The 14375-nt window shown below is 35.0% G+C and overlaps 1 protein-coding gene across 1 annotated transcript in view; it reads left to right on the forward strand.

The window, feature by feature from the left end:
- The window catches only part of PDHX (pyruvate dehydrogenase complex component X), a 75513-nt gene that overhangs the window by 37562 nt on the left and 23576 nt on the right, over positions 1-14375 (forward strand). The window contains exons 4-5 of the mRNA XM_068556372.1: positions 6299-6498; positions 9153-9251. Of these exons, the coding sequence (XP_068412473.1) occupies positions 6299-6498; positions 9153-9251 (299 nt within the window). The remainder of the gene's footprint in view (positions 1-6298; positions 6499-9152; positions 9252-14375) is intronic.

Below are 14375 nucleotides of genomic sequence, written 5' to 3' on the forward strand. Positions count from 1 at the left end.
TAGTTTGATTTGTACAGATAAACTGCATGTCTATCAGTAGTCCATTGTTGATGTGGTTTTAATTCTGGGCTACCAGCTTACCTCTGCTTTGACCATGCATATAATGCCTTCCTTCATACATTCTATTCAAAGACCATACCTTGGGATGTCATACTTGATATTTTATCTTTTACATTCTAATTTGTCAAACTTCCTTTACTTGTCATCTTCGATATTAATAGCCATGTTAAAACACATTGTTGAACATACTTCCTAGGAGGAAATATGAATGGAAGGCTAAAATTTCTGTACCTTTATAACTAGGAAAAAATAAGTGTTCGTACCAAAAATAGTTCGTTTCACTAATTTATGCAGCATTTTGAAAAGGAAGAAGGTTGTTTGAATTACCATATGTAATAAATGCAGCTACATTTTATTGTGTGTGCTTTTGGCAAGCTGTGTTTTTGGCCCTAGTTCTGGATTGTTTGGCTGTGAAAGTCTTCCAGAATTGACAGCATTTTCCACTCAGGTGCTTAGTAATGCATTTCAGATTACTAATGATGTCATAGGTCAGTAGTGACTGTTCATCTGGCCCCAGAGCTCTGAAGCGGTGGGGGTGGGGGGTGTGATCTGACAGCAGCTTTAGCGGCACAAATAGCTATTTCCTTGCCAATACTGTATGTTTGTAGTTTAGGGCTTTGTGCTTTATTATTATTCCACATGCATTTTGGATAACAGGAATAGGAGTATATTCATGTCACAATGTGTGCAATTTTATGGGGGAAAAATGGAGAAAAAAATTACGGTGGATTTACTGATAGTGTTTTGTTTTTGTCTTTTTTTTTAGCCTTTCACCCCACTCCATTCTCAACCACCCCACTAGCAAGTTACAACTTTGTCTTTCATTGTGGAATAATTCTCATATTTTAGCACACATAATAAATGATTTTTAAAGGGATACATATAAGAGATTTTTACTTTCAGAATCAAGGAGTTGGATAATTGAGCTTGTTAAAAGGCAAGTGATGATACAAAACTCTAGTTTTTAGTTTGCCCACATTTTGAAAGATTAGGAATTATAACCTATTTTGCTCTTCATAGGGATTTATTTCCATAGTCTGTGAGAGGTTTTTATACTCTCCCTCTCCTCCCAATTTTATTCTTTTCTTTGTACTCATAATTTTTACATCTGAATTCCATTTTAAATGTAAAATAATATTATTACATTTCAGTTACAGCCAGAAAAAAAGCTTAGAAGCTCTTAATAATATTAATAAAGAATAATTGGTATCAGTGTAGATAATTTTATGATTTATTTCCAATTAAGTTAATTGGAGAGTTGTTGAATTCTCATTTAATCACTAGTAAGTTGTCATGCAAAAACCTTAAATTATTACACATAGATCAGTTCATAAGTTTAGTCTTAAATTATTCAGCAAATTGGATAGCAGGTGCTTTAAATGGTAATGTAATAGAATATTAAGATGACATTTTTGGAGAGTTTATTAGAGATTGTGTAGTTTGGCTTCAAATGTATTTAGGGTTACTATATAATTTGTCATACAAGTCAGGATACTTTTGAGGGTGAAGAGGGTGTAGGATGTTAGGATTATTTAAACTTATATAATTAAAAAAAATTTAAACTTACATAATTTTAGAAAATTTTAGTTTATTGACTGGCAATGCATTCATTGATAGAGTTTTATTTTATTGGTAAGCCGTTACTCTTCAAAACAATTTTCAGAAACAGAATTCTTTCTAAAACCTACCATCCATGGATATTAAAACAGATTTTTAAAAAACTCTTTATTGATCATCTGAATATTACAAAAATAACAGATCATAATTATTTTTGGTATTGTTCCTCAAATTCAGTCAATTTCTTGATTGTTTCTCACTCCAGTACTGTGTCACTGGTGTTTTCGAAAGAATGGATTTTTTCAGTAAGGTTTTATTTTTTTGTTAGATTCCCTCCTCCCCTCCATTATTTTTTATTAAATTGCCTGCAGTCTCCTTCAGCGTTGCATTTTGTAGTTTGAAAGTTAATGGTTGAAATTTGAAGTTGTAAGACCTTCAGTTGATTCTTCTCTGTAGACTGTAATATTTTTAACTGAGAAAATACCCTCTCAAAGCTCAGAGCAAATTCTACTAATTGGGAGATACTCTCAGTTCTAATTTTTTTAATACTGAAATGGGTAAATGACATTGAAGTAGTAAATGAGTCTATGTTCCCCATGAATTAAAAGCTAAATCATTTATAATCTACTCTTCTTTTTTAAGCTTCTTTGTAAAAATAGTAGCACTGTCTTGGAGGTGCTGTATGATTTTTTTTTTTTTTAAGTTTAATTTTTATTTATTTATTTATTTATTTATGGCTGTGTTGGGTCTTCGTTTCTGTGCGAGGGCTTTCTCTAGTTGCGGCAAGTGGGGGCCCCTCTTCATCCCGGTGCGCGGGCCTCTCACTATCGCGGCCTCTCTTGTTGCGGAGCACAGGCTCCAGACGCGCAGGCTCAGTAGTAATTGTGGCTCACGGGCCTAGTTGCTCCGCGGCATGTGGGATCTTCCCAGACCAGGGCTCGAAGCCGCGTCCCCTGCATTGGCAGGCAGATTCTCAACCACTGTGCCACCAGGGAAGCCCTGTATGATCATTTTGATTGAGCGAATATAATTTACAGATTGGGTACTGATCATACTGAATGTTGTCTCTAGTGTCACACTGCATTGACTCCTTGCTAACTAGCCCTGTGATCTTGAGCAAGTTATTTAACCTTTCTCTGCCTCAGTTTCCTTATCTGTAAATGGGAATAATAATAGCACTTCATAAGGTTTTTAAGAGAATTAAATGAGTTAATACTGTGCTAGAACAGTGCCCGGCACTTGAGTACCAGACAAACTGGTATTCAAGGACTTAGTGAATGTCTCTTCTCCCCTCTGCATTTTAGCTTGTCATTGATTTGTTTTCTGCTTCATTGTTTCTATGTGTCTTCCTTTTAAACCAAAGTTCATTGTGCATATAAGTTAAATATATATATTAAAGAATAAAAACAATTTAAAACTGTATAATGGTTCAAACTATGATGGAAAATCTGTACTGTTTTCAAACCAACTAAGCCAGTCATGTGACTCAGCTTATCTCCACTAACCATTGTACATGCTCCTTCAGTACTCACTTAGCAGCTCTCAAACTGTTCTGTTTTAAAGAAGAAAAATATTTAAATAATTTCTTAACTTACTGATTATTTTTTAATGTCAGAATCAAAGCAGACAGTATTTACCAGCACCTTTAATGGAGTGAACCCTCTCAAACAATTTCTCTGTTGGGAAATACTGCTGTAGATATTTTGTGTCTTCAGCATCTCATATCCTTGGGTACACTGGAGCTTATTAAGGGGGCTGTATTTATAGCACATTTGCAGATAATACATTTCAGCTTTTGGGGATGTCTCTGGTAAAGAGGACTCATACCAGGGGTCTGGGCCTAGGGATAGAATTCAGACTCTATAGGTATATGTATATTGAGAAATAGTTTGTCACAGAAATAGTTTGTCTCAATGTCTCACATGTCGCTGTTTACCCAGCCTCATGCTGGGCCTTTTGGTATGAATTTCCAGCTCTTCCCAATCGGGACACTCCTCTGTAGTTCAGTCTTGATCCATGTTGAGTACATTTTTGTTTTAAAAATAACTTGGAGGAAAACACCACCGCAATCATAATAATAGCATCTTTCCAATTTATGTAGTACTCACTAGATGTCTGGTACTATTCTGAGTGTCTTGTATATAACTCATTTATTTCTTATGATAGTTCTGTGAAGTAGTTACTATTATTATTTCCATTTTACAGATGAAGAAACAGGCATGGTGAGATAAAGAAACCTCACCAAGGTCACATAACTAATAAGTAGCAGAGTCAGCATTGAAACCCAGGGAGCCTATAGAATACTGTGAGGGAAGGCTAGTAGTTTAAGTGACAGACTCCAGATCCAATATTTGAGCATTAATGGGCTGTTTTAGCAGAACTAAGTGTAAAAATCTTGCATTTAATATTAAATCAGTGACACAAGAGTAAGGGAGAATTTTGATCAAGTAAGTCAAATGCCTGGGAAAAGACCTGGGCCTCTGAGGTGTCACAAAGCTCCAGATGCTGTAGCGGAGCAGAGCGCACCCACAGTGCTACCTCAGAGGGAGCAGTAACAGAGGCTCATTTGGTTTCTCAGCACAGTTTTGAAAAGAGCATATTCTTCCGTTACTGAGTCTACACCAATTTTAAATATTTGCTGACCACAACATAAGCAAATGTCTACAGGAAACTAGCACACCTCTAAAAGATCTCTTATTGCACTAAGGGAACAGAAAAAGAGAAGTGATCTTAAATTTGTATAGTGATTTTAATGACTTTAAATGGAGCTATAATAGGCATTATTTTCTTATAACTAAATATGTTCAAGTTATGTGGTAGTATATCATTGTTCATGGTATTTGGATTTCATGTTTCATCATGTCATTTTTTAATGGAAAAATATGAGTAGTTAAAAATAAAATTTACTTGATATTTAGATATGGTAAAAATGGAAATGATACTAAATGCTCATTATTGCCCACTTATGAAAGTGTCAATAAGTAGGGTATATACGGAATCATTTATATGATTTATTGTAGTAAATGAAACAAGGTGAGGTGTCAGTTTCAGATTCTATATAGTATCTGATTCAGGTTTTAGAAACCTATTGATATTTTTAAAATAAAACTTTCCTTTTTTTAAAGAATGCTTTTTATTTGAGTGATGTTCTTTGAACTTGGATATTGATCCTATTTCTGGTTCAGTTTTGATAGGAATTAACATCAAGTGTACTTCATATCACTTAATGCTTTTTTCTATCAATTTTTTAAGAAAATTGATCATTTTACTTTGTGATTTTGAGTTAGCAGTTCATAAGCAGGTAAATAGACATTTTCAGAAGAAGAAAAAGTGTTAACCCATTAATAATCTTAACTCATCTTTTTGACATAGTAAAGAAAAATGAGCAGTCCACAGAAGTGAAACTTTTTAGTATGTGACAAACAACTAAACAAATTGTTCTTGGGTTGTTTAGCATTTTTCTTTCCTCAGCCGCAATTCATTAAACATCCTGATTTAGTTGTATATACCCATTTCTTATATATATTTACTGTTCTTCTCCATCAGTAGTTAGTAAACTTGGAAAGCTTCCTAACTCTCAGAATTTATGCCTTATTATTTTAATAGTGCACATATTAATAAGCATGAAAATTACTGTTACTTAGAAAATGTCAAACCCATTCTAAGAGTTACGCTTTTACTTATAATTACTATATTAGTGACTGTCCTGCAGTCTATCATTCTATTATTCATTAGATTACATCTCTAATGAACCTTATTTAAAGTAATTGAAAGGGAACAATAGAAAACTTTGAAGGAATGACGTTTTCTTCCAGTACTGAACTTATATTATCATCTGAAGGTTCTCTAGGGACTTCTTTTAATAAGTAAATAAGAATCAACTCTTTCTTTATAAATTAATGCTGCTGAAATGCTTAAAATATATTTGAGTTTAAAAAAATCATCTTCGATCTTATTTATGTTTTTAATTAGCATTATCTATGAAAAAGTGGTTAGCTGAGACACCACCATGTTTCTCATGTACTTAACAGAAAATTCATGAGGTTTTTATTTTATTTCTTAGGTCTTGCAAATATACATACAGGGAAGAAATTAAATATAGAGAAATGTGGAAAGTATATTTAACATTATTAACCACAGTAGTTAACCAATTCTGTCTATACAATGGGACGTTCTTTTTTCCAGAGACTAAGTTTACTGAAAAGATTTTACTTTAAATTAATTTTCATAAATATGACTTATTTGAAGGAGTTAACCCCTTATGAAATCTTGGAATTCTCTAAGCCATTGTGGAAACTGTCTGGGAAAGACAAATAGTTAAGATATGTTACTACAACTCCTGTTTTGGATTTGTACTGAATGACATCAAAAGGAAGATGGTAATGGTAGCTCTTATATATTTGAAGCCTGTCAGAAAGAGGAGAGAGTCTAGGTTTTTTTTTTGTTTTTTTTTTTTTCAGGAGGTAGAATCAGTAACAGGAAGGAGGAGAGTGGTGAAGAAAGGGGTAGGTGCGGGAAGGTAGGCGAGGCACATGAAAGGCGGAGGCAGGCTAGCTCGGATGCAGATTTTAGCTCACGTTAAGAGAGATTTCTACCTGGTACAGAATTATCCAAGGAATAAACTACTTCATGAAGTCATGAGTCTTTCCATCTCTGCAATTATTTTCTTTTTAAAATATAGGTTGCAGAAGGATCTAAAAATATACGGCTAGGTTCACTAATTGGTTTGCTAGTTGAAGAAGGAGAAGATTGGAAACATGTTGAAATTCCCAAGGATATAGGTCCTTCGTCACCAGCTTCAAAACCATCAGTGCCTTGCCCTTCACCAGAACCACAGATTTCTACCCCTGTCAAAAAGGAACACACACCGGGAAAACTGCAGTGAGTATGTTTATTTGAATGATGTTATTTAAAAAAAAAAAAGAAATGTTACAGCAACTTTTTGAGTATTTTAATCATTATCCTTTTTAAAACACCTTTGTACATTAAGTAGGAAGTTGCTGCTCTTCCCTTTTTTTCTCTTAGGAAACTGAGGTCTAGGAATGATTATTTTACCATCATTGTTTATTCCACAGACAAATAGTATTGAATACCTACTATATTCCAGGTGCTGTGAAGGCCCTGTACACCTTGTGGAGAAAAAGACAAATAGTCTGTGTCCCCACTGAGTTTGAGTTAGGTTTTAGGATTCCAGAATGGAATTCAGTGTACCAAACTTCATATGGTGTTCCCATTCGTGGAATCCTAATTACTGTAATGTGAATTACAGTTTCAAATGTATAGCTGATATAAAATGAAATTAGCATTTTAACATGCATTCCTTTTCTAACTACCCTGCATTTGAGTTTCTGACATGTATTAGAGCTCGAGTTTGTCCAGTTGTTCTGTAACAACACAGATACTTAGTAAACATCGTTTCACTTTAGCTTTCCATAACTTTAATCGATGGACTCTGAAAATTATGTTTTATTTATTTATTTTAATATTCTCTATAATTATATGAAATTCCTTTTTTTGTAAAAAAAGTTCTTTTTAGAAAAATGGTCCTATTAAGAATGCTTTTGAGCATAAATAAAAATGCAGACGCTTTCATTTTTATATTTTTTTCCAGTCGTTTACCATTGTCAGTTCTTGTTAGAAGAAGTTGCCAGTGTGTTCCAAGTACTGAGTTTTAACTTTCCATTATCATACACAGTATTTCTGACTCCATTGCCTTGACTCCTCTTTATTTTCCATGAAAATCACAAGGTAGGCTCATGGATGCTTTGTACTTAATGGTCTTTTCCCCTTTGCAAAGGTAGTATACTCTGTGATTTTGTTAATATCCATCGTTAGAAATTTACATGGGTCTGAAACCCCATGGTGTAGTTTAAAAACCAGGTGACCTGTGAACCTGCACAGTGTTGGCCCATGTAGTGATTTAAAAAATTTTTTTTTCACTTGGTTTGTTACTAGTTAATCTTACATTAAAATCTAAAATTTCAGTTTCTCTTGAAAAATCTGAAGATTTGGTACCACTGAGCCCATATCAGCTAGAGCTGTTTCCCAGAAATGCAGAAAATGCCACGTTTGTTCCTCTCCTTTTCGGAGTTATAAACTTCTGGATCTAGCCCGTTTTACTCATTTTTAAAAATCTGACTGTGTAGTTATTTGTGTTTGCTATTAGGCTTAAAGGTCTTATTTGAAGAGTAGACAGTCATGTGACCTTTTGGTGTGTGTCTCAGTTTCCTTGTCTATAGAATCAACATAATTGTGTTTGCCTCTCTTCTTTATATATGAAGTAAAAATGCTTGCATGTAAATACGAAGGACTTGAAAAAATATGTTAAGATGTAATTCAACAACAACAACAACAAAACAACCCAATTTAAATGGGTAGAGGACTCAAGTGTGCATTTCTTCCAAAGAAGATGTACAGATGGTCAGTAAACACATAAAAAGATGTTAGGGAACTGCAAATCAAAACCACAATGAGATATCACTTCGCACTAATTAAAATGGCTGTTATCTAAAAACAAGAAAGAAAAACCCAAAACAGAAAATAACGAGTGTTGCTGAGGATATAGAGAAATTAGTATTTCTGTGCACTGTTGGTGGGAATGTAAAATGGTGCAGTCACTCTGGAAAACAGAATTGCAGTTCCTCAAAATATTAAAAATAGAATTACCATATTATCCAGCACTTCCTTTTCTGGATATACTCAAAAGAATTAAAAGCAGGGACTTGAAGAGATATTTGTATACCCATGCTCATAACAGCAGCCTTCACAATTGCCAAAAGATGGAAACATCCCATATGTCTAAAATGTGCTATATATATACAATGGAATGTTAGTCTTAAAAAGGAAGGAAATGCTGACACATACTGTAACATGGATGAACCTTGAAGATATGCTGGGTAAAATAAACCAGTCACAAAAGGACAAATGATGAATGATTTCACTTATATGAGTTACCTAGAGTAGTCAAGTTAGTAAGGATAGAGAGTAGAATGATGGTTGCCAGGGGCTGGGAGGAGGGAGGGATGGGGAGTTATTGTTTAATTGGTACAGAGCTTCATTTTGGGAGAATGATAAAGTTCTGGAGATGGGTGGTGGTGATGGTTGTACAACATTGTAATTGTACTTAATCCCACTCAATTATAACACCTAAAAATGCTTAAAACGGTAAATTTTACATATATTTTACTATAATAAAAAAAACCGTGAAGGAACAGCATAGTTTCTTACTGATGTATGTGGTGAGGAGCCATGTGAAAAGTGATCAGTCAAAATAGAAGCTTTCTCCCTATGAATATTTATTCTTATTAAAAGAGTGTTTTGAAATAAGAACTAGTTAAATTTGTATGAAAATGTTTTCATAGTAAAATAGACCAGGTTAGTACGATTAATTTATTTGACTGTCACTATCTATGGGAGTCATTATAGCTCTATTATGTTTTAATTTTTCTAATTTTCAGCAAAACTGTGGACATTTAGATATATTTGAATCAAATATAAGTGTTAATTGGTTCCATTAATTTTCATGTTTTCTTTAGGTTCCGTTTAAGTCCAGCTGCCCGCAATATTCTGGAAAAACACGGACTGGATGCTAACCAGGGCACAGCCACTGGCCCTCGGGGGATATTCACTAAAGAGTATGTGTGTGCTTTTTGTAATAACCAGTTCCATTACTTATCATGATCATCTTTTTCTGAAGGTATTTAAAGAAGGACTTATTCAGTGATAAGACTTAAAAGGAAATACACTGTTCTTTTGTACTTTTAATTGCTTTTGTCAGCATAAAATGTATTTTATGCAAGGGTTGTTTTTTGAATAATTGCAGCGCTCCTGAAAAACAGTTCTAATTTGATAACTAAGCCAGAACCTTAGAAATTATGATAAATGGAGAAAATTAGAGTGCAGAGTGGTGAATCTTTATATTGTTTTTAAGTTTGTATGAAATAATCATGCGATCACATTTAAATTTCTGAAGCATAGTTTAAGAAAAAATTTCATTCTTAACCCATTTGGATTTTGCTCACGTGTATGATCAAAGCAATTTCCATATGCAGTTGGGTCTCATTTTAGATTTTCTTTTCTATTCCGTTGATCAGTCTGTCTGTGAATTAGTACCTCACTTTTTTAGGACCACACTCCTAATTAGAAATATTTTATAGTAAGCTTTAAAATCTGATAGAGCTATCCTTGCTCTTCTTTTTCAGTAAACCAGTTTTCTCAGTTTATTTTTATTTTACTATTCTTCCAAATGAATTTTAAACAGTTTGTCTAGCCCTGCTGGTGGGGTTGGGCAGGAAGACTATGTTCTTTTTATTGGGATTGTATCACATTTTAAATTAACTTTGGGAGAACTGACATCTTTATGATGTTGAGTCTTCCTGTTCAAGAACACTATGTGTTTCTATTTGTTTAACTTTTGTGTCTTTCAAGAATATATAAAAAAAGATGGCCCCTGCTCTTTTGAAAATTAGTCTGGTGAGGAAGACAGAGGTTAATCAAATAGGCATATGATCTAATGTGAAATTGCTATAGTGGTGTCTGCCACATTTCTACTAGAGTAATAATTAAATTTTCAAATTGAGTTAATGTTTTAAAGCAATATGCTTATTCCCTGTTTATCTACTATTGATAAAAGTGATCAGTAGTATTGGCCAGAAATTTTTACAAGTTGAGGTAGAGCAAAGTTAGGAAATTATTAAGTGGCAGACCAAGTGACTTTTCTTTTCATTGTATTATTTTACTCTTCATTAAAGCATTGGTTTATTGTTGGATATTTCTTTTAACGAAAGCAATACACTTTAATTCTTAGATATCCTCATTTATCTGTACTTCAGCCTTACTGCTTTGTTAATCAGACAGGTGTGTGTGGTTTTCTTAAACATATACTGTGAAGTTTGTGCCACCATACTCACATGAGTTGGAAATCAGCTATTCTGACCCCTGGCTGAAAGGCAACATGCTGGACTGTGGATTTTTAATTAAAAGACTTAAAAGTTTCACTTAGCCATAAAAAATTAAAATAAAGAATCCTGGTAGGTAGTTAAGCCTGGTTTTTTCCCCCACATTAATCCTTATCTAGTATATACTACTTGTATCTTAATTTTGTTAATCTTCTACCAGTCCATACCTTATGAAAAAGTCTCTGTAAAAATGGGAGAAAACAACTTTCTTTATAACATGGTAGACTTACCCATATATATCTGAGGGATAAGATAAAGAGTCTATATTTAATTCATTAATTGTGAAGATTTGGTGAAATGTAAAATAATCATAGATGTAACTTAGAAAGATCAATTTTGCAAATTTGTGAAAGATAAATTGGAGCAGAAAAAGACTTGAGGTAAGGAGATAAATTAATAGGCTCATAAAGTAGTCTAGCTAAGAGAGAATGAATACTCGAATGTGGGTAGGAATGTAAAAGAGAGATCACTGATGGATACAGCATTATAAGGAGAAAATCCAGAAGCCTGTAAAGGATGGATTGTAGAGCACAGACCAGGATAGCAACGAGTCAAGGGAAGAACTTGGGGTTCTGTTCCAGGTGATGACATTTTGGCCCCATAAATAGAAATAAGGGACTTGCAGAAGCGTTTGTCTTGGTAGAATAACTAATGTGTTTGGTTTGAAGCTTATTGTCGGTGCTGACAAACCAGATTCCAGATATTAGAATCAGTGAGGTGAAGACGCGTCTTGGGAGATAGTTTGGTACTAGAGACGTAGGTTTGACAGATAATAAAGTGATAGTTACAGTTGAGATCATCAGTAGGTGAACATTTTAGAAGGCAAAAATTTCTGTGTTGGAGGATATCTAGGAGATGGATATAAGTCAAGGAGGAAGGGATCTGAGAAAAGGCTCTTGAAGTTGGTGATTAGTGACCGTTTAGAGGGCAGATCAGTGGTGTGACAGCAGTGGGGTAAAGAAGTAGAGTTTTCTTTTTCTTTCCCTTCTCTTTCCGTATGTGCTTAATACATATACGATGAACAGGTATCTTTTTTAAACCCAAGTTGAAAGTTATCATAGTAGTCTGACATCTCCTGAGGAGGACAGAATGGTGTTATCTTGTTGGATCCCCTAAGGAAGCACTATTACAGAGTTATGTTTTTGATATCTTTGCTATCTTTGTCTGCCTATTACCCAGTCCTTTCCCTGCCCTTTAACTCCCTACCATAAGAGGGTCAACCTTCGGTCTTTAAAATATGACGTATTACAAAAGATTTTATGAGGAAAATGGATCCTTAAAGCATGCATTATTGAGAATATTTACTTTGTATACTACTAAAGATGCCTTGTTTTAAGTTAAACACTGAGGTGACCTTTGGAAAAAAATGTGTCCTCGTGTCATCTACAGAAATGTCATCTTCTGGTAAGATTGACAAATTGCAGCCTTCAGCATAAGCTGCGCCCCAAATACCTTAGCACACATTCTTGAAATAATGAGGGACATCCTTCCTCCTTACCGTGTCAACTAAAAGTGCAAGTAGAAGAGAAAAGTCAGTTGCAACAGCTGAGGAGGTGTCTCTGACCCATTGTATTTATGAAGAAAACCATAAGTGTCATGTTTGCTATTTTAATGTTGCATGAAAGCAAGCATATTGCTCAGAGTGTATGTTGTGCAAAAGCATGTAGACTTTGCTTTGCCTGTACATGTAACTGTTTTAGGAAAACAAGTGCCAGGGACACTGTTGGAGGTTCTTGGCCTATAGCCTAACTTCATTGGCATATCTACGTCTTAAGTCATACTTGTAGCTAATGTTTGTGTTCATATCACAGCATCACAAATATAGTAGGCATGACAGTCGTGTCTAGTATGTTTTCAGTGATACTTCTTTTTAAAACTAATTCATAGCACACCCAAACGACTTAAGGGATCTGGTAGAGAAGGTTCTGCCTTAAGTGAATGCCCAAAGCAGAAGTGAATGGTGTATCAGTTTTTCTCTAATTTTTATAGCTTTTAATATCTACCTGATTCTTCGGGCTTAGACTGATTAATTACTTAATGGACAGAAATCATTAAAAATCATTCTCTGTATTACAGAAACTAAATTATTGGCTGTTATTAAACAATAATGAACATTCATACTTTATGAGCTATGTAAGTGTAAAATCAGCAATAAAAGTTCACCGTGAGCCCATGGCCAGAATTGATTTTCTGCTCGTTTATGATTGATGACTCCTACTTACTTTTAGGGATGAACCTAAACTGCCTTTTCTTGATAAAAATAGTAAGTAATAGTAATGCTGATAGTGAAATAAGAATATGTCTATTTAGTGTGACCAACCTTTTTTTAAGTAGAATGTATTCAGGCATTATTTTAGATTTTTTTAATCTCCTCAAGTGTTCATTGTTTTCTGTTGTTGTTTGTTGGTTTGTTTTTAACCGATTACTGAGGGTACACTAGTGATCCCTGTATAAAGAAATCAATGTGTTTTGTATATGCCATTCAGATGCTAAACTTTAAAACCCAGATTAATAATAGATTTTGTTAGAGAGGTGTATTTAATTACCTTATATGATGAAAGGGGACTAGTAATGTTAGGCTGTGGCTTGTAACAGCTCTTAAACGCTAAATATCTTTTGTTGAAGGCATTTTTCTAAAACAAAAGGCCTTATCTTATATCAATGCTCACACTTTTATCTGTGTGGCCAAGGTTTTATCTGTGTGGCCAAGGTTTTGACTCATGACATAAATCCCCAGGAATTGTAGGGCAGTCATTTACTTCACATGTAAATGTTATCACAGTTAACTGGAAAAATGGTGCTTTGGGTTATAAATATCATAAGTAAATTTAAAATTAACTTCCAAGTAGGAGTAAGCTTGCTGTTAAAAAGCCTTAAGAGCACATAAGCTCATTCCCCAGGACACTCAGTCTTTCTGCCGTTACCATCAGGTTTGTGGCTCATCCTTGGAGAACCAGCCTTGCCTCCAGTTATGTTCCTGTTACTTTTTTTTTTTTTTTAATTTTTTAATTTTATTTATTTTTATTTATTTATGGCTGTGTCGGGTCTTCGTTTCTGTGCGAGGGCTTTCTCTAGTTGCGGCAAGTGGGGACCACTCTTCATCGCGGTGCGCGGGCCTCTCATTATCGCGGCCTCTCTTGTTGCGGAGCACGGGCTCCAGACGCGCAGGCTCAGTAGTTGTGGCTCACGGGCCCAGTTGCTCCGCGGCATGTGGGATCCTCCCAGACCAGGGCTCGAACCCGTGTCCCCTGCACTGGCAGGCAGACTCTCAACCACTGCGCCACCAGGGAAGCCCTGTTCCTGTTACTTTTTGTGTGGTGGGTGAAGGGCCTTTGTCTGGAGGTCCTACTTTTAGCTACTTCAGACTGCATAGATAACTATTCTTCATTCAGTCACAGAATTGCTGTTAATCTGGGATATGCTTATTTAATTCTATTCTAGCCTTTTTTTCTGAGAAAAATTTGTTCCGACTCTGCCTAGTTTAATTGGCATGCTCTGCACAGGTATTAGAAAGGTAGTAGGAAATACACAGGCTTTGGAGTTGGCCATACCCAGGTTTGGTCCCAGCCCTGGCAGCTCCTAGCTGCCTACCTCTTCAGCTTCATCCTTAAACCCTCTCCACTTTGTTCACTGCCCTCCTTCTATGCTGGGCTTCCTTCTGTTCTTAGAAGCCCTAATTTCCCTGCCTTTACACTTGCTGTTCTCTGCCTAGAAACATGCTTTTTTCCCAGCTGTTCTTGAGACTTGCTCTTTCATGTCCATCCACAGAAATATTATTTCTTCAGGCCTTCCCTGACCGCC

Source organism: Eschrichtius robustus, chromosome 11, assembly GCF_028021215.1.
Source record: "Eschrichtius robustus isolate mEscRob2 chromosome 11, mEscRob2.pri, whole genome shotgun sequence".
Classification (NCBI taxonomy): Eukaryota; Metazoa; Chordata; class Mammalia; order Artiodactyla; family Eschrichtiidae; genus Eschrichtius; species Eschrichtius robustus.